At 40.5% G+C, this 24,743-nt stretch overlaps 1 protein-coding gene across 1 annotated transcript in view; it reads right to left on the bottom strand.

Moving 5' to 3' along the window:
* Positions 1-15,433, bottom strand: part of insra (insulin receptor a) — a 62,215-nt gene extending 46,782 nt beyond the window's left edge. The window contains exons 1-2 of the mRNA XM_050074616.1: positions 14,217-15,433; positions 5,195-5,743 (exon numbers count right to left, since the gene is read on the bottom strand). Of these exons, the coding sequence (XP_049930573.1) occupies positions 5,195-5,743; positions 14,217-14,316 (649 nt within the window). The 5' untranslated portion in view covers positions 14,317-15,433. The remainder of the gene's footprint in view (positions 1-5,194; positions 5,744-14,216) is intronic.
* Between the last annotated feature and the right edge of the window lie 9,310 nt (positions 15,434-24,743).

Below are 24,743 nucleotides of genomic sequence, written 5' to 3'. Positions count from 1 at the left end.
TTAGGTGTTTGCATACATGGAAATGCTCACACCTGCAGTTGGTGTGTACAGTCTACGCATATAGTCCACATGGTCATAAATTTTGGGCTGCACGTGGATGTCTGCAGGGACCCTCACGGACATGGACTGTTGACCAAAGATCCCATCACACAACAACTATTTAAACTGTTATCTAATTACGTAATTGAGAAGCGTGAGGATCTGTCAGATTCAACTTGTCGAGTGATAAACTCATGAATCACACTGCACATTCACTTCAATTTAACTTATCAGTCTAGTGATGCTTGCTAAAGTCACATCCTTGCTGACTGGCTGACTACTGTGCAGTGTTAACTTGTAGTTTAAGTGGTCAAAACATCTAACCCATACAATATATGAATATGTTACACTGTCCAACAAGTAATCTGTGACATGACACAATGACAGAAGCCTCTAAAATGCACAGTAATCACTAAGTGCTCAAGCTCTGTTAGAAAAGCTTTTTTGTATGAATGTCTGGTTTGTTAGTGTGTTTGTCTGGCATTCATCTTTAAAACTCCATGACATATATCAAACATAATTTGTACACAACTTCAAAGAGTTAATTGCCAAGATGAGAGAGATGCTTTGCAGGATGATGTCTTGTATTTACCACTATTACAGCTGTTACATGTTGTGTGTGTTGTGTGTGCCTGTAGCCAAATCTAATCAGCTTTAGTAATGAGCATCTCCTGCAACCTTGCTTTGCCACTTTGCTTAACGGACGCACCCAATTTGGTGTAAAAAGGAGGGGGAAATTAGGAGAGAAGCTCAAATTACCCGTTACAGAGGCAGGGAAGGGAAATGGGTTGTGACTCCAAACATGGGAGCTAAGCCAAGCCTCGTGGCTCTGCAGCTTTGTTTTCTGCTGGTGTACAGACCAGAGAAAGTGTGTGTGACCCGCAGTCACCTGTGGCACTTAAACAGCACTTAAAGCTATACCATGCAGGATTTTCCTAAAAAAGAAAAAAAATGTATCTACTCATACAGAAGTATTCCCTCTCAATCATAACTTATGACCCACTTGAGGAGCATTGCTATGTATTTTCCTGCAGAGAATCTGCCCTCCATTTGAATTCTCTTATGTTATTCTTACTTTCTGTGTTTGGGACGAATATGGGGGTGTACTTCCACTGCGCCCACGTGAGGTAAGGACTTTATAAAAAGGTAGCGACCAGGTGCCAGATTGGTATTAACAGGCAAGAGCCACAGATCCAAAAGGCACAGTTTCAAGTCTATACCACCTTCCTATCAAGAGTTATTTGCGAACATACTTTCCCGTTTTTGGACCTGACTCCTTGAGTTTCGAGTTTATCCACTTCCCAACGTCCTAGAAGGTCGGATGGGCTCTATCGATGCGGAAGGGCCGAAAACGGGAGTGTAAAGTTTAGTTTCAAGTCTATACCACCTTCCTATCAAAAGTTATTCGCGAACATACGTTCCCGTTTGTGGACCTTACTCCTTGGCAAAACGTCTGACAAAAATGATTCTGGGATGAACTTTCACTTTCATTTTCGCTGGCGAGTGTGTTTACAAACAGTAACTGACAATCCTGCGTAGTATAAATTTAACCACTGCCTACATTTTGCATAGCAAAATTATGAGAACTAAAAGAGACTTGCTGTGTATAGATATAAAGAATACAGCAAGTTTGGGAGAAGCAGCTTACTTTAAGAACTACAGTAGGTCTATAAAAAGCAGTAACAGGGTACATCTGAAGAGGACACCGAATGCCTTGCACTCTGTCCTGCGGTTCTAGCTGGGGCTTAACAGATCTTTTCATGCTTTAGTGAAAGTAGGCAAAAAACCGCAGGTCCCAGACCTCAAGACCACAGGCCCTGCCCGTGCCGAATGCAGGCCCATGACTGTGCTTGCCAGTCAACATTTGGTCTTGATTCATCGTCAGAGAACGGCACAAAATTAGGAAATTGTCTCTGCTGTGAGACTTTTTATGAAACACTTCCGCCTTCACCACAATTTGGCAAAAGGCCTTCTGGTCCTGTTCTAAAAATGCCTTCAAGGATTTGTGATGACTATGAGCAGTCACCTAAAGCACAAAGTCATTAATGTAAAAAACTATTTAAAAAAAAAAAAACAACATTCTTAAGCGGCACGGGGACTGAAGAGCATAATAATGGAGCTCACTCAGCTCAAGAGAAACTGCCACACCAAACAAACATTACTAAGAGCCTCAAAAGGCAGACATGTGCAAGGAAACTCGTTCAAAAGAGCTGTTAAACTAACGCATGCAGTGTTGCGTAATGGTGCGAGCCAAGGTGTTCAGACAGCACCCATGCGCAAAATTCTTCCCAGCACTCGAACTTGAACTCTTTGGCAGTGTGAAATGGGTGGGCTTGTCATTTTACAGTAAAAGTCAGCACACAAGGGCCCATGTCACAGGGGCTGTGCTTACGGGGGGACAATGGGAAACGTGCCACGATGTCTAATATCTTCTTAACCTCCTTCACACATCATGAGCAACGACAACACTACAGTCTATTGAGAGTAAACATTCAAAGACTAACTGGCGAGGTGTTGCGTCACATTAGAGTACAGTTCAAGCTGCATTGACACAGAAGTTGGCCTACTTAACTAAACCTGAGCACATGACGCAGCTCTGACATTTCAACACTAAAGAAGGGACATAACTCACTTTTGGCAAAACAAGGCTGCAAGTCAGTCCATTCTGAAACAAACAAAGAACTATTTTTGTTTCAAACATTGACCCTCATCAGCTTTTATTTGGTCCAAATGGAGAGCTGAATTCTGTAAATGTTAGACCGGTTGGACGTGTGGCTAAAGAAGGGGAGGAGGGGAGTGAAAATAATGATGTGTTGATGGAAAGCAGATCTACACAAATATGCTATTACTAGTCATATGCAAAATGCACAAGACAATAATGTAACTGTTTGATAGAGTTTCTCAATTATAACGAGTGTTGCAAATGTGGGAAAAGAAACTAAGCAAAATCCACCTGTTGAAGGGTCCACATTGCTTGATTTGTTGGACCATCATTTTATGAATATTGAATTTACAATCATAACAAGGATCATAGCAGCACATACCCACATTTGACACTGAGGTTGAACGTTGAAACCAGCTAATTTTTTGGCCTCATCCAATATTCAATTATAAAAACTATAAACAATTAACTGTTTTAGTACTTGGTGGTATTTAGTCCTGATCCAGGACAGTTACACATATCACAGTGGCCATTAGAGGGAATCCAAACATTTCAAGCACTCCATTCATTAAACTTGTGGAGGGCAATGGATAAAATCTTATTAGCAACTGATATGGATACTAAAAAATGTGTCAGGCACCCAAAAAGAAAAATTAATTTGACAATAATGTGGTGGCTTTATTGAAGTCTATATAAACCATGTTAAATTACTGATGGAGCAGGATTTCTTCCCCACCTCCTGCTGCAGCTCCAGCGTGCTCAGTGCTGTCACTGGTGGCTGGAAACTTGTCTGTAGTAACACCACTGATTAATGCATAGTTCACACTACACAAATTTAGTCCTGATTTTCCACTTGTCAACAGTTTTTGGAGCTCCCTGACAAAAACCCCAGTTTAGAGGCAAATTGGCATTGGCTGGATGCTTGCAAATTAGTGCTTGAGCGCTATGTGAGAACTGTTCAAAGGCACAAGTCGAGAGGCCCGCTGTTGCATTGCAGACACAACCCAGATATCTAGCATTTAGCTATATATCTGGACCTGCTTGGGACCTGTTGGTGAGCTAAAGTCAAGTATTTTCGTGCCAAAACATAGCTTGGACACTATACATAATCACTGGGGACTCCTCCTGATGAAAGATCTTGCTGTGTGTGACCTCCTGTCACCAGACAGTCATGTGGTGTGAAAACCACCACAATTTTATGGCTCCCAATTACAAGACAGCAGTTTGTGTAGTGTGAACACTACAGCGATCTAACGACTTCGAAAGTCGTGTAGTGTGAACTTAGTTTTGGCCGATCGTGTACACGACAGCGGTGTTTTGGGTGCCTGAAAATGCAGCGTTTTGAAAACGGGTTCCAGAGTGCAACTTTTTGGAAATGGCAGCGTCTCCGTTGTCACGTAAACTTGCAATATGCAGTTTCTCTGAAAACGGAGACTTTTTGCACATGCGCATTACGGTTCCAGTCACTAGGCATGCCGACCGTCACAACAACAATGCCAAGCTCTGTTTGTGCTGCTCACCCTGTTGATTTGAAGTGAAGTGTAGATCTGTTACTGTAGCAACTCCACCTCGTCGTCCATCCAGACAAAGTTATCTGTGCATGCTTTCGCCATTGTGTCTTCTTTGTTTTGGTTTGTAATCACTGCATTGTAGAGGAAGGTGCTTCAGCGCAGGGCGTCATGCCGTGGTGGTGCTTTGCAAATTTACACTGCCACCCATTGGCCTGGCCTGCATACTACAACGTTTCCAGTAGATTTTGCGGCTCCGTGTGAACGAGGATCGTTTCAATAACATCGTCATGTAAACGCACAAGTTTTTTAAAACGCAAAGGACAGACTTTTCTGTTTTTAGAGAAACCGTTGTCGCCTAAACAGGGCCTTAGTATAAAACCATAGTCTCATTTATAAAGCATTATATATATTGCTAAGAAGAATGCATTCCATCCAGTGAATAATTATCTTCGCTCTTCTTTTCAAACCAGATTGTAGAAATGTCGAAGTGTCTGGAATGTTCGGATTCCCTCTGACAGCCATCCAGGACTGTGAGATGAAGTATTATGTTATGGTCCTGGATCAGAGCTAGACAGAACTGCTGCTTGTTTGCAGATTGTATGACTCCATATCTCCCATAAAAAAATCAAAGGGAGCAAAGAGGTGCAACTAACTATTATTTCCGTTGTCGATTATTCTGTTAATTATTTTCTTGGTTAATTGTTAAGTTGTCTGGTATCAATCAGTGCTTCCCCAAAGCCCAGGATGACTCCTTCAAATTGTTTTGTCCACAACCCAAAGATACTCAGTTTAGTGTCACAGAGGAGGAAAGCAACCAGAAAATATTCACATTTCAGACGCTGGAATCAGATTTGACCCTGATTCCCCTAAAACCAGTTGATTAATACATTTGTTGATGATTGTTTAAAAGTTGACAACTAATAGATTAATTGTTGCAGCTCTATAATTTATGACATGAGAGTTATAACAGAAGACTGCTTACTTCTTTGACAGTGGTTCTGAGTCCAGCAGCGTTCACTGAAGTGTCCATTGATGGTGGTGGTCTGGCAGGTGGTCTTTCCGATGGCTGCGCCTGGGCACACGTCTCCACACTCTCTGTCGTTCTTGTTGGCCATGATGTAGTTGTCCTCCACTGAGTCTAGGATCTTGGACCAGTCCAGAGTGGAGAGATAGCACAGATCTGGGTTCTTCTCGATTCTCACTGCTCCGCGGGTGATGTTCATCAAGCTATGGAGGCCGATCTCTCGCAGCTGGAGCATCTCGAACATCACAAGGGCGTAGTTGAAGAAAAGGTTGTTGCCTCTGATGACAGTTAGGTTGGGGAAGAGATCACTGAGGGTCTCCAGGCCATAAACTCTGAAGAGCAACAGGTAGTCGGTGACCACCCTCAGTTTGGGGAAACTGAGGCCCCGGAAATCCTCAGGCTTGGTCCTGAACATGAGTAAGATCTTCAGGTGGCCTTCGATCACAGTGCAGTTCTCTAGCGTATGTAGGTTGGTCACATTGTTGCGGATGTCCTTGCTTGGACAAACTAAAAAAAAAGACACAAAAGAAAAGACACATGTTCTTAAAAACATTCATGTATGACTCATAAAACAAATAAAAACATGGCTCAAATATATAACGTGGAAAGGCTGAGATGTACAGTTATGTCTCAGGGGTTACTAAACAATACTGCATTACGAATAGGAAATGTTATGACTCTCGGACATGAACAATAAAAGACCTTCCAAGAGACAATTTATCTTGTGCAGTTGTTGGCGGATTTCAACTGCTAAACGTGACTAATGCGTTAGGCAAGATGTCTGCTCTGTAAACTGGAAAAACAGGGTTGAAGAAGTCAGACACGGTCTCAAGGAGGAAAATAAATAGATCTCTTGGTAATTAGAGGGGGTATCTCACTAAAAAATATGTGGTTATGTCTCTGGCTTTGATGAAGACCAGACCATCTTCGCTGACATTTTGTTTAGCAACCACATATCTGGCTGTGAGCCACTGTCTAATATGGAGTGCTGTCATCAGTGTGAGGCTGTGCTCATCCTTGGTTACGCTGAGTTGATTTGTGGAGTTGCTTCTGTAACTCAAGACACTAAAAAACATTAGCTAATACATTAAAAATATTTGTCTGGGAGGCGAATTCAAGCACTGATGGTCAAGTATTGCACCAGTAGTAGATTTGTGGCTTTGTCAGTCCTCACCCAGACACATGATCCTGTTTGATGGGAAATTCCTTAACTACATTTTAACTGTCTCAATCATTTTAAATTCTACTGTATCACAATAACACAAGGGACTAATGTCAGTCAATCAGTCATATCAGACAATAGTGAACAAAGCTGCGCACAATTTGTCTTTTAATTACTTGATTTGTTCAACCAACAGCCTCAAACTCAATAACATCCCATTTAACAATGATATATAGCCCCTTGAGGCAAATTTGTGATTTGTGATATTGGGCTATATAAATCAAATTAAACTGACTTGAACAAAGAATAGCACCAAATCCCCACATCTGGGATGCTAGATGCATTTTTGCCCTTGTTGCTTCAAGAAAATACTTCATCGATTCTAGTTATGCTTGATGAATTCTTTTAATCAACTAATTGATTAAGTAGCTCATTGTTTCAGCTCTGGATCAATGCCAACTACACTGCAACTCAAGACTATCATTTCTTGAGATCATTTTCCAGGACATTTCCATTCGAAGTTTATATTGTCACAGTGTTTGCACAACATAACTGAAAGCCACCTATTAAAAATACTTAACATACATAAACTACCATTTGAATGTTAATATGATCCTGAACGTAACTTTTGGGGAAGATAGCCTAGTAGTTCATTCTCAGCTAAAGGAAAATAGGAGAAGTTTGAAACATTTTTAAGAGACATTTTACAAGAAGTTTTAGGACATTTAACCTTTTCCATTCATTTTCCATGTGTTTTCCATGACCGGAAAATTTGTCAATTGTTTTCTAGGTTTTCCAGGGCGCGTGGGAACCCTGATAATGTAGTACAGTGCTCTTGAATCCTCCTGCATAATACATTATGCAGTACTATTACACTCAGGGGGTTCTGTATGAAGAGATCTGACAGTAATGAGGATATCCTCAACACTCTGCTCTGGATATAAGCCAAACTCTTAAGCATATGCTTTGTGTGACATAACACAAGTAATGATGGTCATAAAGATGTTTTCCTTCGCGGGTGTAATGTGGCACATTCCAGGCCCAATTTTACAGTTCACAAGTCACAGCTGCAGCTGGAGGTGTGCTGCTGCCTGGTGAGTGGACTGTTTTTGTTTACCAACCAACCCACCGTTGAGCTGGGTGCATCAGGCCAACTGGTTGGCCATGTGGGGAAGAGGTATAACAGCTAGGCGTGCACCTCTTTATGGCAGCAGCTCATTTTACACCTTCTGTTACATAACAGTACAAGACAACCGGCTCACACACACAGTGTCCAAACAACAAGCTTTTCACTCCATGACCTTAACCAGCATGCTCGCTCCACAGCAGTTATCTACAGTTCAGCCTACAACTTTGAGGCTTGTTTAGAATAAACACAAAATGTCCTAACATGGGTTTTAACTACATGCTATTAAAAGGAACTTGGCTCGTTGAAAGTACATTTCTCTTTTTAAACTATATTTAAATCTGCAGCTCTCTTTGTGGCCTTGGGTCCACTGCCGAATTTTAAGCATGAATGGCATGCCACAAACCTGTAATTTCAACACATCGACCTCCAAATGAAACATTTCCGATCAAACTGATGGTAACTGCCAGAGGAGTCTGCAGCGATTGTAGCCTACAGTAGATTCATCAAGGGACACATTTACAACTACAACAAGCCTTCATATTCCTAATACAAGACTCCACACACACTCAAACAAAACAATTTAATAGACAAAGACCCTCAGCAGTGTACAGTACAAGAGGAAAGTGGTTCTGTAGTTGCTCTTAAGTCAACCAGCAGAGTACTGAGTGACCCTGTGGAGAAAGCGAATCATCACAAGGCGGCGAGTCTGGGCTTCTATCAGTGTACACTTTCAGCCAGGCCAGTATTTTTAGCACTGCATTCCCAATAGAGAATCTAATACACACCGGCCGTACCGATAGTGGCTCACATTGGAAACTGGAACATGGCAGCCCTGGTGTGTAAGTGAGGAATTTTAGAGCGGCAGCAAAGAAAGAACTGGCCGATCTGACTTCTCCATGTGTGAACACTTAGTTAAGGAATCAAACTTTGGCAGAAATAGGAACTTTTAAAAAAAGTTTTTTGCTGCTCTGGCGTAAAGCGCTGAAACTCAGTCCGAGACGACATGACACAACTCAAGCAAAACAAACCGGGTGCATCCCAGAATTTAAATGTTCTCTGTATTGTTGAGAAAGAGAACAAACTGGGAGACCTCACAAAGGTTACTATGGTGACTAGGCCAGCTCCAGCTCTCCATACATCACCTAATCTGAGCCAGACAAGACTGAAAACACAGCCATGGTGCTCTGAATCGACAATTAGAGTCATTAGAGGGGCAGATTGATATTGACTTAAGTCTCTCACGGCCTGCAGCTCCGAGACAGATGAACTTTTAAGGTTAATTAAAAAGGAGTAGTATGATGATTTCCTATAAATCCAAAGGAAGAACCAAAACCAACAATTTATATATGCTACTAACAAGACAAGGCAAAGCTGATTTGTAAAGTACTTTCCAAACAGAAATAAATGCCTTAAAGTGGCATTTAAAAACCCAATAAAAATAAAAAATAAAATCAATTTAAGTAAAGCAAAATTAATCACAAAAAATAATCGACCATTTAATCAACAATGCTAGCAACTGTTAGCAGCAATCCTACACATTATTGTAAATAATGACCGCATGAAGTGGGCACTGCAAACAGAAGCCCTTCTTACACTGCCTGTTCAATGTCGCAGCGGCTAGAGTGTGTTCAGATCCACTGGATGACACCTGAAGGTGGTCCGGCTCACAGTTTAATCAGAACACAATGGTAGTTGACGTAAAGGAAATCCATGCAGTTCGTCACATTTGCAAGACAATATCCATCCACAAGAAGAAAATGTTAATTTCTTCACATCTGACTTCTCTGATCCTACTTGCGCAATTTCTATGTCACAATTCAGTAAAAAATAAATGCAAATAAGCTGCAAACAAGACAAGGTAATAAAAACAAACAATAGCCTAATACAATGCCGGTGATGACATGCTGTCCTAATAATAAATCCAGATAGATACCACTGTGAAACACCTGATGAAAACAACAAAGGTTGTTAGACTGATGGCGTATCGTAGCGCTTGGCCTGAGAGAGAGAACTGAGGCCTCAATGAGCATGCAAGAACACAAACACTCTGTGATTGCAAAACTTCCCTTTTCAAGGTTTCGCTGCTCTGCTGTTTTCTAACCCAGGCTAAAACTAGCCGTAGATCCACAAAATGCCGAGGTCACCAAGATACATGTTCACCGTTTCCAAACTGACATGTGATGTAATCCACTTTAAGACGGGTTGTAAAAACCTAATCACCAGTCGGTTTTAAAGGTACGTTGTGAACACAGAAAACAACTTTCAACAGCTCATTCTCTCTTCTGAATTAAATGACATGTAATACAAAAAAAACGTAAAATCAAAAGCAAATGAGCTTAAATTGCAACAAATGTTTAAGCTCGAGGCTATGTTTAGTACGTCTGCATACAACCATTTAACTTTGAAAGGCACTACGCTGCAATTAAAGTTAATTAGGAGAGGTTTGTCATATCTCTGACTGCACAGGGTCAGGTATTATAGCAGTCAAACCAGCGACATTACTACAACTCTAAGAGATACAAACTTCTTAGGAAATTTCTAAAGGCTCTCCGATAAATGTCTTGTGAGCAGGACCGGGGGCAGAACGGGCGGGTTTCTAAGATATGGCTGCTGTTAGGTAGGGGTGACATGGCAAGTGCAGCACACTGACAATACAATACAGTACAACAGTCCAGGGAATCAGACTAAACCAAAGTAATTCAGGCCTCGGTCTTTAAATAGAGGGAAATGGAGTAAAAAGAGAGAGCCTATAAAACCACAAAGTTCCCTCTTGGGGTTGTTTGAAGTGGATCGTGTATGGATGGCTCTGGACCAAAGATCATTTGGTGATTCAGTTGCACACCAGCTGCACTTGCATACACTTTATTCTTGCTTCCAGTGTTGGCATTGAGGTAATTATTACCTCTTAAGTGTGAGAGCACAATAACAAGCACATTTCCTTTTAACAGGGGCACGGTGTCAAGGGTAAAGATGTGACACAACAACGCTTCCTTGTCAGGCGCCTGTGTGGTCGGAGTGCAAGAGTGCAGGTGTGCCAATTTACTCCATTTTTGAGCCGTATATAATTTTCAAACCTGAACTTGTCAACCAGGATTACTGGGACATTGTTGAGGGTGACAAGTGTAAAGATCATTCTATTGTGCGCATGTCAAACGTACTCTTCTCATCTCCAGACAGCAGTGGCAGTTTGTGTGTGGTGTTTTTGTGAGTGTTTTTTGGAGAGGTGGTGGCGGGGTGACAGTTTCATCACCTTACAATTGCTTTTCTTGTCCGGAGGCGTAAATCTAGAGTCCCAGGTTGCTGGATTGTTGTCTGCTCATGAGACCTGCTCTGGCTAGAGTGGCACTCAACAACAGGCTGCCGGTGGCTTCATTGCGAGCCCCTGCTGTTTGACCCTCTTGATAAATTGATGTGGTATAATGGCACAACAGTACGCTGCAGTCTGAGAACCCGACCACCTGAGACCTCCACACACCACACCAAGCTGAACTAAACAACTGTTTGTGCGTCTTATGTATTGCCATTACATTCAAGAGCTAAACATCCTTTTTTTTTAATGGTAAAATAAATAACTGGTGATGTCTGTTCTGAAGGTATTTCCAAAACCCTCTCTGACCATCTAGATTAAAAAACACTGTGTCTGCTGTTTCATACAAAAAGATTCTCAACCTGTTCGGCAAGTTTCAACTGTTTCCTATCTAGATTGTCAGAAATGACATACTCCCTTGCTCGTTTTACACAAGACAAGAGGAATATAAACACAATGTTTTGTATGAAAAAAGCAAGATAATACAATGCAGCATCAATATAGACAAATATTGCTGGTGATAAAACTTTTGAACTGCATTGAGTTGACTTGAAAAGCTTGCCTCGGTGAGCTCCCAGTGCAACTGAACAGACAGGAAAACCACCACAACGCACAAATAAAAAGCATACATAAGTACCATAAATATAAAAGATAAGCTAAAAACAATACACCTTAAAGTGCGAGAGGTTTGTAATACAGAAATCAAATAACCTAAACATTAATATGACCTTTTATGTTTTGTTTCACGATGTACAAATTCTACATACAGCATCTGAGTCACTTCCAGCCGACATTTTTGTTGGGAAACAATGGCACAACAAAAGAAATAACTTTGAAAAAGATGTCATGGTGCAGCAGACACAGTATTTTTTCATCCATATTGTTAGGATAGATATTTTGGAGATACCTAAAGAGCAGCAGTAATGACTTTCTGGGCTTTTCAAAGAACACTAGGTATTTATCTCTCAGAAAAACGGATGCCTACCTCTGTGACTTGAATGTAATGTTACTACATAAGAGGCCTGAACTGGAGCTAGCGTAAAGTATGAAATATGCAATACGTAACAAAACAGTAAGACACATTAGCAGTTACACAGACAAATCAGCGCTAACATTTCCAACTGCCGGCTGGTGTTAAATAAATTAAATCAATTCAGGCTGCCACCAAATATAAGCTTCCATTATTAAGTGAATTTTTCCATCAAGCTGAGTTGGACTGGTACCAACAAGTAGCTCAGAAGGTTTCCCGACTTCGACACTGGTCAGTCCAGCTTATGAAATCGAGCAGTGTGAGGCCCAGGTTCCACTCTTCCCTTCTGTGGTTCACTCTCGAGTCTGAGAGGAGCACGAGGGGAGGACTGCAGTGCAATTACACAACTTGCTTTTGATTTATGTCTTAAAATTCTTGCTCAAACTGGTTTGATGACATCGCTCTATTCGCCGTTGACTAAAATCTGATGAACGGTGAGAGAGTCTGTGCTTTTCTTTTGCGTCAAAGCACCTCTTAAAGCCAACTGCAGCCACAAACAGTACTGCAGTAGTAGGAGTTTTAAAGCTACCTGGGGCTACATACTGTGCGTGGATACAGTGGACAAACTTCTCATACACTACAAAGGAGGATTGTGTACTACTGTTCATGTGCTTGTGTCAAGATTATTGAGACACAGCACAAACCTTGAAGCAATGTTGTCTTAAAAGCAGAAGAGGAAAAAATGAATGGGTTGACACATCAGAGATATTTGTTAATCTTAATAAAAGCATCCATAAAGGCCTTTGATATTTTGGGATTGTGTACCAAAACTAAAGCAATGTGTTTGGCATGCGTTCCCTGTAGGCAAAGATTTAATGGAAATTAGTGAGTGACAATTATGAAAATCAGTGTTTTGTCTGCATGTCAATCACACAACACAGAGTTAATTGACATACTTTTCTTGTAGTGGAGCTTTTGGGCATAATTTGGATTTGGAATATATTTTGTCTTTGCCATCTATTTTAGTAATATCTTATGAGTTCATTTCAAAACTCAAAACAAAGTAATAACACATGGACTGAACACAGGCCAACAATTCTTCAAACTATGGAAAGCCAAGAGTCAAAAGAACTGCTGAATTGATTTTGCTATTTCAGTAAGTCTACTAAACACTAGAGGAACTTAACAGAGTTTGAAAGTTCTTCATCTCACCTATAAAATCACCATTTACTACCACTGAATCATCAGCTCAGTTAAAAAATGAGAATATTTCCCAGCATATGGAACGATGAAAGAACTGTGTAGTGTCACATTCAATATGCTGGTCTCCGTTGTTGTCATACTCTAAGTGTCTGAAGTCAACTCTCTGAAGTTTAAAGCAGCAAGTAGTCCCACAGGTTTGCTATACATTTCCTCAAACGTTTAACCAATATTTGCTTAAAGTAACAGATTCCAACAGTGTGAGACACTGAGTGTGTCACAGCCATTGAGGTGTTTGAGAAATGTCAAAATGTCTCCGGGTGATTGCAAATGTTCATTCATTCATTCTTCTTATCGCCCGGTGCTTGTTGGCTGGTGAATATAAAGGGATTGTCACAAGCTGTAAAGAGGGCTTATTGTTACATTCCTGCGCTGACCACAACAACAAGCCACGGCTTTGCCTTTTACAATAACAACCAATTAATTCTCCTTAACTCTCAGACTTCTTATTTATTTGGGATAAAACATTTTGTTTACAGTTCCTGGGGACTCCAAATAGCCGATAAGTGTTAACCTTTGTCCCTTCAATGCAGTGACTGTGTACAAGCCCACTGTTGCTGTCTACGTGCCTCGATCAAATCACCATCACTAACAAAACAAAAAAATCTGGATGACAATATTGCAGTGAGACTAGGTCACAGGGTGTCTACATTGATCAGATGTATGTTTATACTGTCTAAAAATGTATGTAATTTAATATAATTTCACTAACTTCTGTATTTAGTTAAGTATATATATATATATGTAGCTGAAAGTTAATTAATGTCACATTATTTGGCTTCTACATGCATATGACAATATATCTCAATCAAAATATTAAAATAATACAATAAATCAGTTTAATTGATTTTCCCATTATCTTGGCACAATCAGAAGAATCTGTAATGGGTTTCAGATTACAGTGTTAATCCCCTCACATACAACACACAGATAATTGTGTGATATTTCAAAAACATTTTTTTATAATCAAATAAAAGTCTGTGTCTGCAGTTTTTAATTTCTGGGTCCTTAATTTATTGCAGAATTGATCATTTCTTAAGTGTATAAACAAGCAGTGGTGCAGTTCAACCAGCCACGGATTCAAACAATTTTACAGAATTAAAATGCTTAATATTAAGTATAATAAAAAGTGTTATAATAAGTATTACTTACTCTCTGCACTCGCTCGATGACAGCTCATCAAAAAGCAGACAGCGGTCAAAACAAAACACAAAGTCCGGAGCCACATAACTGACTCGGAATAAGACCCCATCCAGCACTATTCCGGGTCAAATACAGAATAATCCTTGGCAAGGAGAACAGTTCAAACTGGAGAAGAAATACCTTCAGGAGATTGGTTTTGTTGTGCGGCGTGGGCCAACAGGTAAACAAAAATAAATAAAAGACATCCCGGAAGATGGGCGGAGGAACGAGTCCAACGTGTTCAGTCAAACACAAGCTAACACTGCTGCTGCTGCTAAAGTTAGCCACCTCATGGAAAAGCAACGTTAACACACACCACCACGGGTCATGAGTGCTCTTTTGGTGTCTTTATACGCACTGGTTGGTTAAACTGGCCCAGCTGAGTTCGTCCGTGTCCGGAAAAAAAGAGCAACAACAAGACTTTTTGGCCGAGACGAAGCTAACGTTGCTGCTGCAAAGGGCAGTTAAGCTAGCTAGCTAGCTGCCTAGCCTGGCTCCGCCACTCTAGCCCAGGCCACAAGTGAAGTTTGCGCTGCTTTTCAGCAACTGTCTCAATTAAATTTAAGTTTAAGAAACCCCACACACACCACGCAGATGCAGCGCATGATTTTTAAAACGAGAGACAAGTTGCATGGAAGAAAATCACAGCAAAAGTGACCGTTAACTTATTTTAGAGGAATTTTTGGAGCCGTTTGCTGCTGACTCGATGGTTGTGGCATGCGTGGCGTAACGTTAGCGTGTCTTTCGTAAAAATCCCCTTCAAGTCCTTCAGCAGCGAGCACAAAACATCACAGTTGACTTATCCCGCGTGTGAAATACGGTTATTTTTTCCGGGCAGCTGGTAAAGCACGAAAGCGACAACTCCTCTTCAGTCAGTGCAGAGATTTCAGTGAGACCTCCACTCTGTGTGAGCGGCTGACAGACAGACTTCGTCGTGGCTCCGCAGCACTCCGCTCTTCTCTTTTTTTGTTTGGGAACAGAAAAAATAAAACAAATATGCTCCAAGTTGTGTTCACACTCCTGCCACGGCAACTAAGCGAGTATCCCAATGAGAGAAAAGTAGGTGTAGTAAAGTTTTCGACTTATTCTTTTTTTTCCTTTTCTTCTTCCACAAACAGAGGTAGATTGTACAGTCTCCCAGGTCCTGTAGGATCCCCTTCTTCCCAGCCTCTCCGCCAGTAAACAAACCCTGCCAGTGAGCCAGATGGGCTTGAGGGGAAATACGGACTGGAGCTTATTGGATTACACAACAAACTGATCCCACTGTCAGGTGGTAGCGCGATAAAAAAGTATGCATTTACTGCTTAGTGGAGTAAAAGACCTGATATATTACCCACAGAAGGCTGCGGTGTATTAGGCTGCTAGGACTAAAACAATGAAGCGATAAATCCATTGACAGAAAATTATTTTAATAATAAGTCATTTTTGAGCATAATTACAGAAGTGAGTACTTTATGGTTTTCTTTGTTTTATATGATAATAAGTTGGATGTTATTAACAGGTTGTGGACAGTAAGAGCTCCTTGACGTCACCACTTTTGGAAACTGATTATTTACATTTTGTGACATTTTATTGACCAAACGAATTATCAATTAATTGATTAATCGAGGAAATTATTGGCAGCATAATGGATTTTGAAAATAATCTTGGTTGCAGCCTGAAAATACTATTGTTCTTCTTTTTATTACAATTTAATAACAACAATAATATAGTAATATATCAATATTAACTTAAAACAACAGTAATAATAACAATTATTAAGGACGACAATAATAATAAAAAAAATAAATTAATAATAATAATAATAATAATGGTAATAACGTTTTAATTTTTAAAATAAATATTTTAAATATTTTAATATTTCTTAATTATTTTCCATCAACACTCTCGTGTCAGTGAATCTATTAAAATGAATCAAGCTGTTTGGGGGGATCATTATCATGATAATATAATAATCATTCATAGACCATTGCTGTGATTGGCCATCAGCACTACTGGCCTCACCCCCTCCTTTGACACAAAATTGCTGGCCAACAGGACACATGACCATGTGTAGCAGAGAAAAAAAATCTGATTCAGAGTTACTTTCAATAAGTTCACTCTGGATCTTAGAAACAATAAATCTTAACTCAAGTACCTCTTACTAGTTTTTCAGGCCTTTCAGCCACATGTCACAGTCTCTCTCAGTGGATGGGGTTTGCTCTGTTGTTATGGAGACAGCTCAGTTGTTGTTGTTTGTTCACATTGCAACACCATACAGAAGAACAGATCTAAGTGTGGCATTCAAGTACATAAATATTGTGAAATCTTTAGGGAATACATGTTGCATGTTATCTCAGAGTCACTTGAAAATATGCACAATAGAAAATACCAGAATTTTCATGGTTGGTTGCACAGACACTAAACAGGATTCTTAAAAAAGTATTAATATTATTGTGAACTGCATGGTATAATGCACACTGTAAATACAGATAGGCAGTATATAGAAACGTGCAAGCTGCATGTGTTTAGAGTAAAACAGTTTAGTGTAAGTATGCAAAGTTTTCATGCAACAACAGGTAGTGAAATGTCCATTGTAGTGTGACTGTAGCAGTGCTGAGATTTGATGGAGATCTACTAAAAGCGCAGCTGCTGGAATAAAAGGGATTGCCAGTTATTTTGCCACCACTTCCACCTCAGCCCTCCGCCTGCCCCCCTTCACCCTGCAGTGTACCAGTATTTAAGCTCAGTCTTTATAAGGTAGATGGCAAAATAGTGATATGATTACTATAATAACATAAAACAAAGCAGAATGATTGTCATTGTATTTTATTGCATCTTTTTGTTGTTGTTGCTCTGTGCTAATTGCGGAAAGCAAAACTTAACATTAAAGCTCCAGTGTATAGGATTTTTTGGCATCTAGAGGTGAGGCTGCAGAATTTAAACTTCTCCCGTGTGCCAATCATGTGGGTGATCTACGTGAAAATGCAAAAATGCAAATGGCCTTATCTACAGCCAGCATTTGGTTTGTCCCCTCTAGGCTGCTGTAGAAACAACATGGAAGAGGACTCCTCTTTCTAAGGTAATGAAAACACAACGATTCTTATCTTCAGGTGATTATAAACCAATGAAAACATATGATATTATATAATATATTTGCCAACATATGCCCTTAAATCCTACACACTGTACCTTTAACATAAACAAATTTCTTTCTTCACTGACAAGTTTAATTTAAGATCTTAATGAAAATACAGAAAGCAAATACTTGGTGGCAATCCAAGAGGAAAAAAAAAATACAGTTAACTCAATACCAACAGTACAGGCCTGAGGGCCTCCTCTGTGATCTCAGAAACTGCCATACAGGTTCTCCAACGGCTTTTTATGTTGTGGTAAATGATTACTAATTATGTCGCAATGCTGCTCACCTTATTTTACTACTACCAAAACAGCAAGGCTGCAAACACATGCTGAGTTTTTACTAATGTGCTTGTCCAAGAACCAGCACAAGTTTTGCATTTTGTATGTAGTGTTTTATTTAAATGTAAAAATATAACAATTAAGTTTCTGTCTTTGCATTAAGTATGGCGTGAAACCAAAGCTCAGGCAACCATGAAACACTGTAATGGGAGCTTTCTGTCAATCTTATTCCTCACATTTTGTTGTCATTTGTTCCTAATTTGGCTGTTATCTTCCATCCAACTCAATTCAAGAATTGAAAATCCATCTTTAATTTTCATCCTTACAAAGCCCAAAGACTGGCTTATTCTGGTCAGACTTGATCCTTCAGTACATGTTTAAAAATAAAAAAAGATCCTCTGTTATTTTAAGAAGCCAAGCGGAAAAGATGAAGAAGGAAAATCCTTGTGTGATTCAACCATTGTTAAAAAAAACAGAACTTGTCTCTTCTTTTGATCCTGGGATGTTCTCACACTCAGACAGACTAATGGAAAAACATCGAGATTACGTATTTCACACATGAGCTGAAAATATCTGAGATTGTCCTTCTTGGCATGTTTATGTGAGCTGCAATTGTGCCCGAATGCCATCTCCATCACCACCGCTAATTCACTACCTGTTTACGTCCTCCATCAAAGCAGCAGCATGTTTGGTGCAAGATAATCATGTCCTGTTGTTTATTGTACTGAAATAGATTTTACTGGAATCCTAAAAAAAGCTGCACTTATGGGATTTCTGCGGCAGCTGCAACATCTAAATCATTGGTTTGTTGTGAAATCTTCTGTGGCTGAGATCTTTCTGTACAGCAGGCAGGTGGTGCGAAATGAACACCAACCACTACCTGCTGTTGACACAGGCATTGATTCAGTGGGACGTGACCACTTACAGGTAACAGGAAACAAGAGATCAGCTCATTACTAATATCAGCACTTGGTAATCAGAGTGATTTACCACCAGAGGAAAACTCAGAGACTCACACGTGTTCTCAACAACACCTCTGAGATGGTGGAAGGAAAAGAGAAGCAACAGGGTCAAGAGGTGATGCTCGCTCACACCTTTCAACAGGCGCCACTTACAACAACAAGAGGAAGAGAAAGGTTACAGGAGCACAAAAGTAATTAGCTACTGTGCCGTCACGCAGTGCGAGAGCATCTTGCATTATAGAGGAAGCAGAGCTGAATTGCATCGCTGTGAATTCCATATCTTAAACATAATCCCTCATTGAGTGTGCAGTCTGTAGGAGTGAGGTGCTGTAATGAGATTACAGCCTGAATGAAGCCATGTCCCACTTCCCATTCATGAGCTGTTATAGACAAAGAGTTATATTTTGACTGTTACAACAAATATAGCCTAATTAGTGAGAAGTTCAGGTTTTGTCTGATTTTTTCCAATTATCTTAAGTAATTTTTGTGCTTGTAATGAATAAGTTGTAGAGGAGGACATGTTTGGTATTAGCATGTAAGACTTAGGAACATGCTATCATTCAACATTAATAATGATAATAATCAAAGAAAGACCTTTACATGAGAAAAACAACTAGAGATGATCATGCAATAGGATCGCTCCAGACGCGACACAGCGACCCACAACTTAAAGGTGAGCACCGCCAAGTTAAGAATTCCAGTATGTTGTTTCCATGGCCTCGGAAAGTGTAAACAATGTTTGTGAACAAGAGATACTCTCTCTCAAAGCCAGAAACCAGAGAAGTAAGTCTCAAACTTGTGATGTCATCAGCAATAAAGTCTGGGGCTGCTCTATAGACAATGAATCGGAGCTTGATTTTGTGGACACACAGAATGTTTGCTTTCTTTTTTATACCCAAATGAGGTTTATACTATTGTAGTGTTCTCAGTTCCAAAACAGAAAATGTACCCATATACCCAGAACATTCCCCTGGGTGCTCTCAGTGTCATCTATGGGTGCTTTCACACCTGCCCTGTTTGGTTCGGTTCAGTTGAACTCAGGTTCGTTTGCACTGTAAGTACAGTTCATTTGGGCAGGTGTAAACACAGGAATCACACTCGGGTGAGCACCAAAACAACCGTACCGAGACCTTCTTGAAGAGGTGGTCTCGGTCCCAGTTGCATTACACACTATTTGGGTTAAGCAAGCACAAGCATGTTACAGTCCCGGAGGATTATTAATGTGCACCTCCTTCTGTACGGCATTCAGTGCATCCAGTGCATCAAAACATTGTTCTTCATTGTTCTACTTCCTGGATTTTTCTTGCATGGAAATTCTGACCAATCAAGAGCAGCTTTCTCACCCAGGGCATTTCATATGATCCACTTGTAAATGTTGCTGTGAGAACACAAACCAGCTCTAGGCAATTATGCAACTTTGTAACAAAATTAGTCCCTGATTCGGACCAAAGCAAGCGAACACCCTACCGATCATTGTCTGTGGAGCAGCTCCAGAATTTATACGCTGTGACATCACAAATTTGAGTTTTAGAACTCTGGATTTGAAGTTTTTGGAGTTCCCCTTTAAAGCGAATTTTGGCCAGGGGCGTAAAGTGGCCCCTTACCTTCTTCCTACCCCCCTACTTCCAGCCCCCTTGCTTTGACCACACCCATCTTCAAACTTGGCCTTCATTTTGATCTCAATTGCACACCTGTAAAGTTTCGTGGCTGCATCTTGCATAATTGTGCCGTTATAACCAAAATCTGTCCACGGACAGACAGACAGACACCTGCAAAAGTATTCAAAACATCGTCTGTGGTAGTTCCTGATACAATAGGTGTTACCAGAACCTCATTTCGTCATGATGACACACATGCACACAGACTCACAAGATGATAACTTTACTAGCTGTTGCGACATTTCAGCACAATAGGCCTTTTTCATGGAGGACATTTTAACTTCTCACAGTAGGAAAGGAAGTCAAATTGATGATGGCTGAATTAATTAAACTGCTTTGATTTCGGGTCCCTCATATCGTCCATGCTGGCTCGCTGAGACACTTGTTAGTATTATTGGTAAAACCTGTGCCTTTCCTACTGTGACAGTCAAAATATCTGCTGTGAGAAATGCCTATTAAAATCTGAAAAATTATATTGAACAAAATATCCAAAACTACAACAAAAAAGGATAAAAACAGCAAAATAAACAAATAAAACACATAAAACAAATCACAAGTTGTCTATATGTTTAATGTGTTGCATGTCCAACAGTTCATTACCTCCTTTAAAACATCCACATCTTTCTCCTTAGATGTTTGTCATGTGAATGTGTCACGCCTGTGATCGTCCATTAACCATCTTTTACCATTCTAAAACGTCAGAGCAGAGGTCTCCTTAACCGTGAATCAATAAAAGGCTAAACACAAAAACACCTTGTTACTAATGTAGGATGATGTCACTTTCATAAAATGTTTTGTGCCTAATATGTGAGGCTGAAGCAGAGTACGTACTCTGCTTTGCTATTTTGGCCAGATTAGGGTTATTATGGGGTATTATGGCTCAGAACTATTGATGTGTTATTGAAGTGAAGATGAACAACAAAACAAATGACTCATGAACACATGATGTGAATGCTGACGACCCCTCGCCTGTTGCTGGGGACTAAAAAGAGGTTGTTTTTTGACCCGTGTCTCTTAATCCTGATGACCTCCTAATCCTGACCTCTGCTGGGGTCTGTTCAGCGTGGAGTGGTCTCACTGTACGGTGAAAGGTCAAGTGGTTAATGGGGGGTGGGGGTCATGGTCCCTGCTTGACTTGAAGGAAAGAGCAGTATTTTAGAAATGTAAATGCACTGACAAGCATTTAGCAGGTTAATTAAAAATGTTTTTTTATCCCACAAGGGAAACAAGAGTACATCAAAAAAATGTATGAGAAAAATGATTACCAGTTTCAAGGATGTATTTTTCACCTTGTGAGTCTGTGTGTGTCATCATGGCAAAATGTGGTCCTGCTGTGTTTATATGTCTGTCCGTCTGTCTGTGGATAGAATTTTTCAATGCAGTGATGTTGCATCTGTGCAAGATGTGGTCACAAAGCTTCACTGATCTGTAGTTGAGGTCAAAATGAAGGCTGAGTTCAAGATGGGTGTGGTCTAAGCAAGATGGCTGGAAGTAGGGATGGGCCATTACCCCCACTCCCCTGATTTGTTGTTGTGCATTACTGTATCGCAGCTGGAGTGATCCCAGATGGTCTCTAGTTTTGATTTAATTCTAATCCTACATTTAATCATAGTTTGTTTTAATAAACAGTTGTGGAATGTAGTTTTGTGTTGTTTTAATCAGGGACTGCTGTGAAAATAAGGTAAAACACAACAACCAAAAACAATTAAAAAAACAAAACATCAACATCTCTGCTTTAGGAAATGGTCAGAAACCTGAAAGGTACACACAATTAGCCACTTAAGAATTGGCTGCCAAACAGCAACATTTGTGATGTTTGTGCCAGATTCAAAGTCCTTGTCAGGAAATCCATGTTTGCTTATCATTCTTCCGGGTCTGATTTCCCGACAACATAGCTTGGGGAATCAATGTTTTTTAACAGCCAACATGTAAATAACGGATGTCTGAGCTTCCTTAAAGGCACCACAAAGGAGCAGTTCTTCGTCCAAGCAGCTTGACATAACTACATGTCACTTGGACAAGAAACCAAATGGCGGGCAATTCTTCAAGCAAGTTTCACCTCTCACAAAAAATATTTTCATGCTTAAGTAAAATTAGTGGAAAACAATGCCTGTTGAAATAAATTTTCCTAAACACTTGGTGTGTTTTGGAAAATGGTAACCAATGTTTTAAAGTAGTCAGTATGTGTTTGTTGATGGGTTGATGGATATAAGAACATATCCATATGTTTGCATGTTTTGACTTGTGAACAGAGCAAAAATAATGTAAAAGAATCAGACATGACAACAACAACTTGTCGTCTTGGGCATCCACAACACCTGAGAATGTTCTCAATGTAAGGCCAAGACATATGGTTGAAAGCTCCAGAAAAAGATAGGATTTAGATATTTGAGTGAATGCTCTACACAATAGGTTTAAGAAATTTGAATCATGTTTGTGAAGATCAATGTCTGATCTCAGGAAGATTTCACAGGTCGGCAGGTTAACTGGTAACAAATGATAATATCATGACTAGATATAAAGGGACCTCCTTGAAAGGCTCTGTTGTTCACAAACAAGCAAAGTCTGTGGAAATCTGTGCGGGCAAACAGTGTCATAGTTTGAGAATGACCTTTCTCAATGCACAATTGCAAGGTATTTAAGGATTTCACCATCTGCAATCCATAACATTATCAAAAGATTCAGAGAATCCAGAGAATTCTCTGTAAGGGGCAAGGCTGAAATTGATATTGAATGCTTGTGATGATTGTATAAGGGATATTATTACATGGGCTTGGGAGTTCATCTGAGATGGACTGACACAGAAGAGTGTGCTGTGGTCTGAAGAGTCCATCATGGATGTTGTGTCCTCTGGGCTTAAAAGGACAAGGACCATCCAGATTGTCAGCATCTGTGATGGCATAGGTGTGTCTTCATGCCCATGGCATCACGGGTAACTTGCACATCTGTGAAGGCACCATGAATGCTGAAAGGAACATAAGGCTTTGGAGCAACATACACCGATCAGCCAAAACATTAAAACCACTGACAGGTGACGTGACCAACATTGATCCTCTGTAGCAGTGGCCCCACCAGCAAGACAATGCGCCATGCCACACCACACCACACCACACCACACCACACCACACCACACCACAAAAACTGCTCAGGAGTGGCCCGAGGAAGATGACAAAGAGCTCAAGGTGTCGACCTGGCCTCTGAATTCCCCAAATCCCAGTCTGATCAAACATCTTTGGGACGTGCTGTTACCCCACCTCACATCGTACAGGACTCAAAAGATCTGAAGCTAACGCCCTGGTGCCAGACACCAAAGGACATGCCTTGACAGGTGCCAAGTCCAGTCCAAGAAGCATCCACCGTGGATCGGGGATACCATTATCTCAAATGTTCAATCAGATCAGGATCTGGGGTATTTTTAAGCAAAGTCTACACCTTGAGCTCTTTGTCCCATTCCACAGGTCATTCCTGAGCAGTTTCTGTGGTGTGGTATGGTGCATTGTCCTGCTGGGGGGCACTGCCATTGACAAGTGCTGTTGCAGTGAGGGGGTTTACTTGGTCTGCAATAGTGTTCGGATGGATGGAGCACATCAGGTAGCATCTACATGAATGCCAGGACCCAAGGTCTCCCAGTAGAACATTGCACTGTAAGAAGATGATCAATGTTACTCACTTCACCTACCAGTGGTTTAAATGTTTTGGCTGAATGGTGTATGCTGCCATCTAGACAACATCTTTTTCAGGGACGTATCTGCTTATTGAAACAAGACAATGAGACACAGTGAGTAACAGCCTCAACAGTGAGGCTTGTACTAAAAGATTACGGGTACTAGACTGACCTGCCTGCACTCCAGACCTGTCACCCATCCTTTCCTAGTTTTACTTAAAGGTCTAGCGTGCAGGATTTAGGGGAATCTATTGGCAGAAATTCGAAAATAATATTTATAATCATGTTTTCATTAGTGTACAATCAAATAATACCAAGACTTGTTGTGTTTTCATTGCCTTAGAATGAGCCCTTCATGTACACATACGGAGCGGGGCCACTTCCAGTTCACCATGTTGCACCACCATGTTTCTACAGTAGCCAGGAATGGACAAACCAAACACTGGCTCTAGAGAGGGCCTTCGACATGTTTACATAACTGAAGGTTACTGTGGGTTCTTCTGCTTGCTTGGAAAGGGAGGGGTATTTATTTGGTTGCAATCTGCAACCTCAACACTAGCTGCCACTTACAGGCTTTTTATTTGTAACAGAATATTTTTACACTGCAGTACAGCTACTTTAAAATAAAGGATCTGAATACCTTTCCTGGCACTAATAGTGACTGTGTGGTTGACTCTGGCACAGCTAAAAGTCAGCTAAAAGACCATGATGAGGCTCTCAGGGAGTTAAAAGCTGTTTATTATAGCTTATTATATGCTGTAGAGTATGGTGGGAAGCAGTATAAAGTAGATCTGTGGTAAATAGCCTCAAACAT

Source organism: Epinephelus moara, chromosome 21 (assembly GCF_006386435.1).
Source record: "Epinephelus moara isolate mb chromosome 21, YSFRI_EMoa_1.0, whole genome shotgun sequence".
Lineage (NCBI taxonomy): Eukaryota > Metazoa > Chordata > Actinopteri > Perciformes > Serranidae > Epinephelus > Epinephelus moara.
This window is presented reverse-complemented; position numbering and strand designations above follow the sequence as displayed.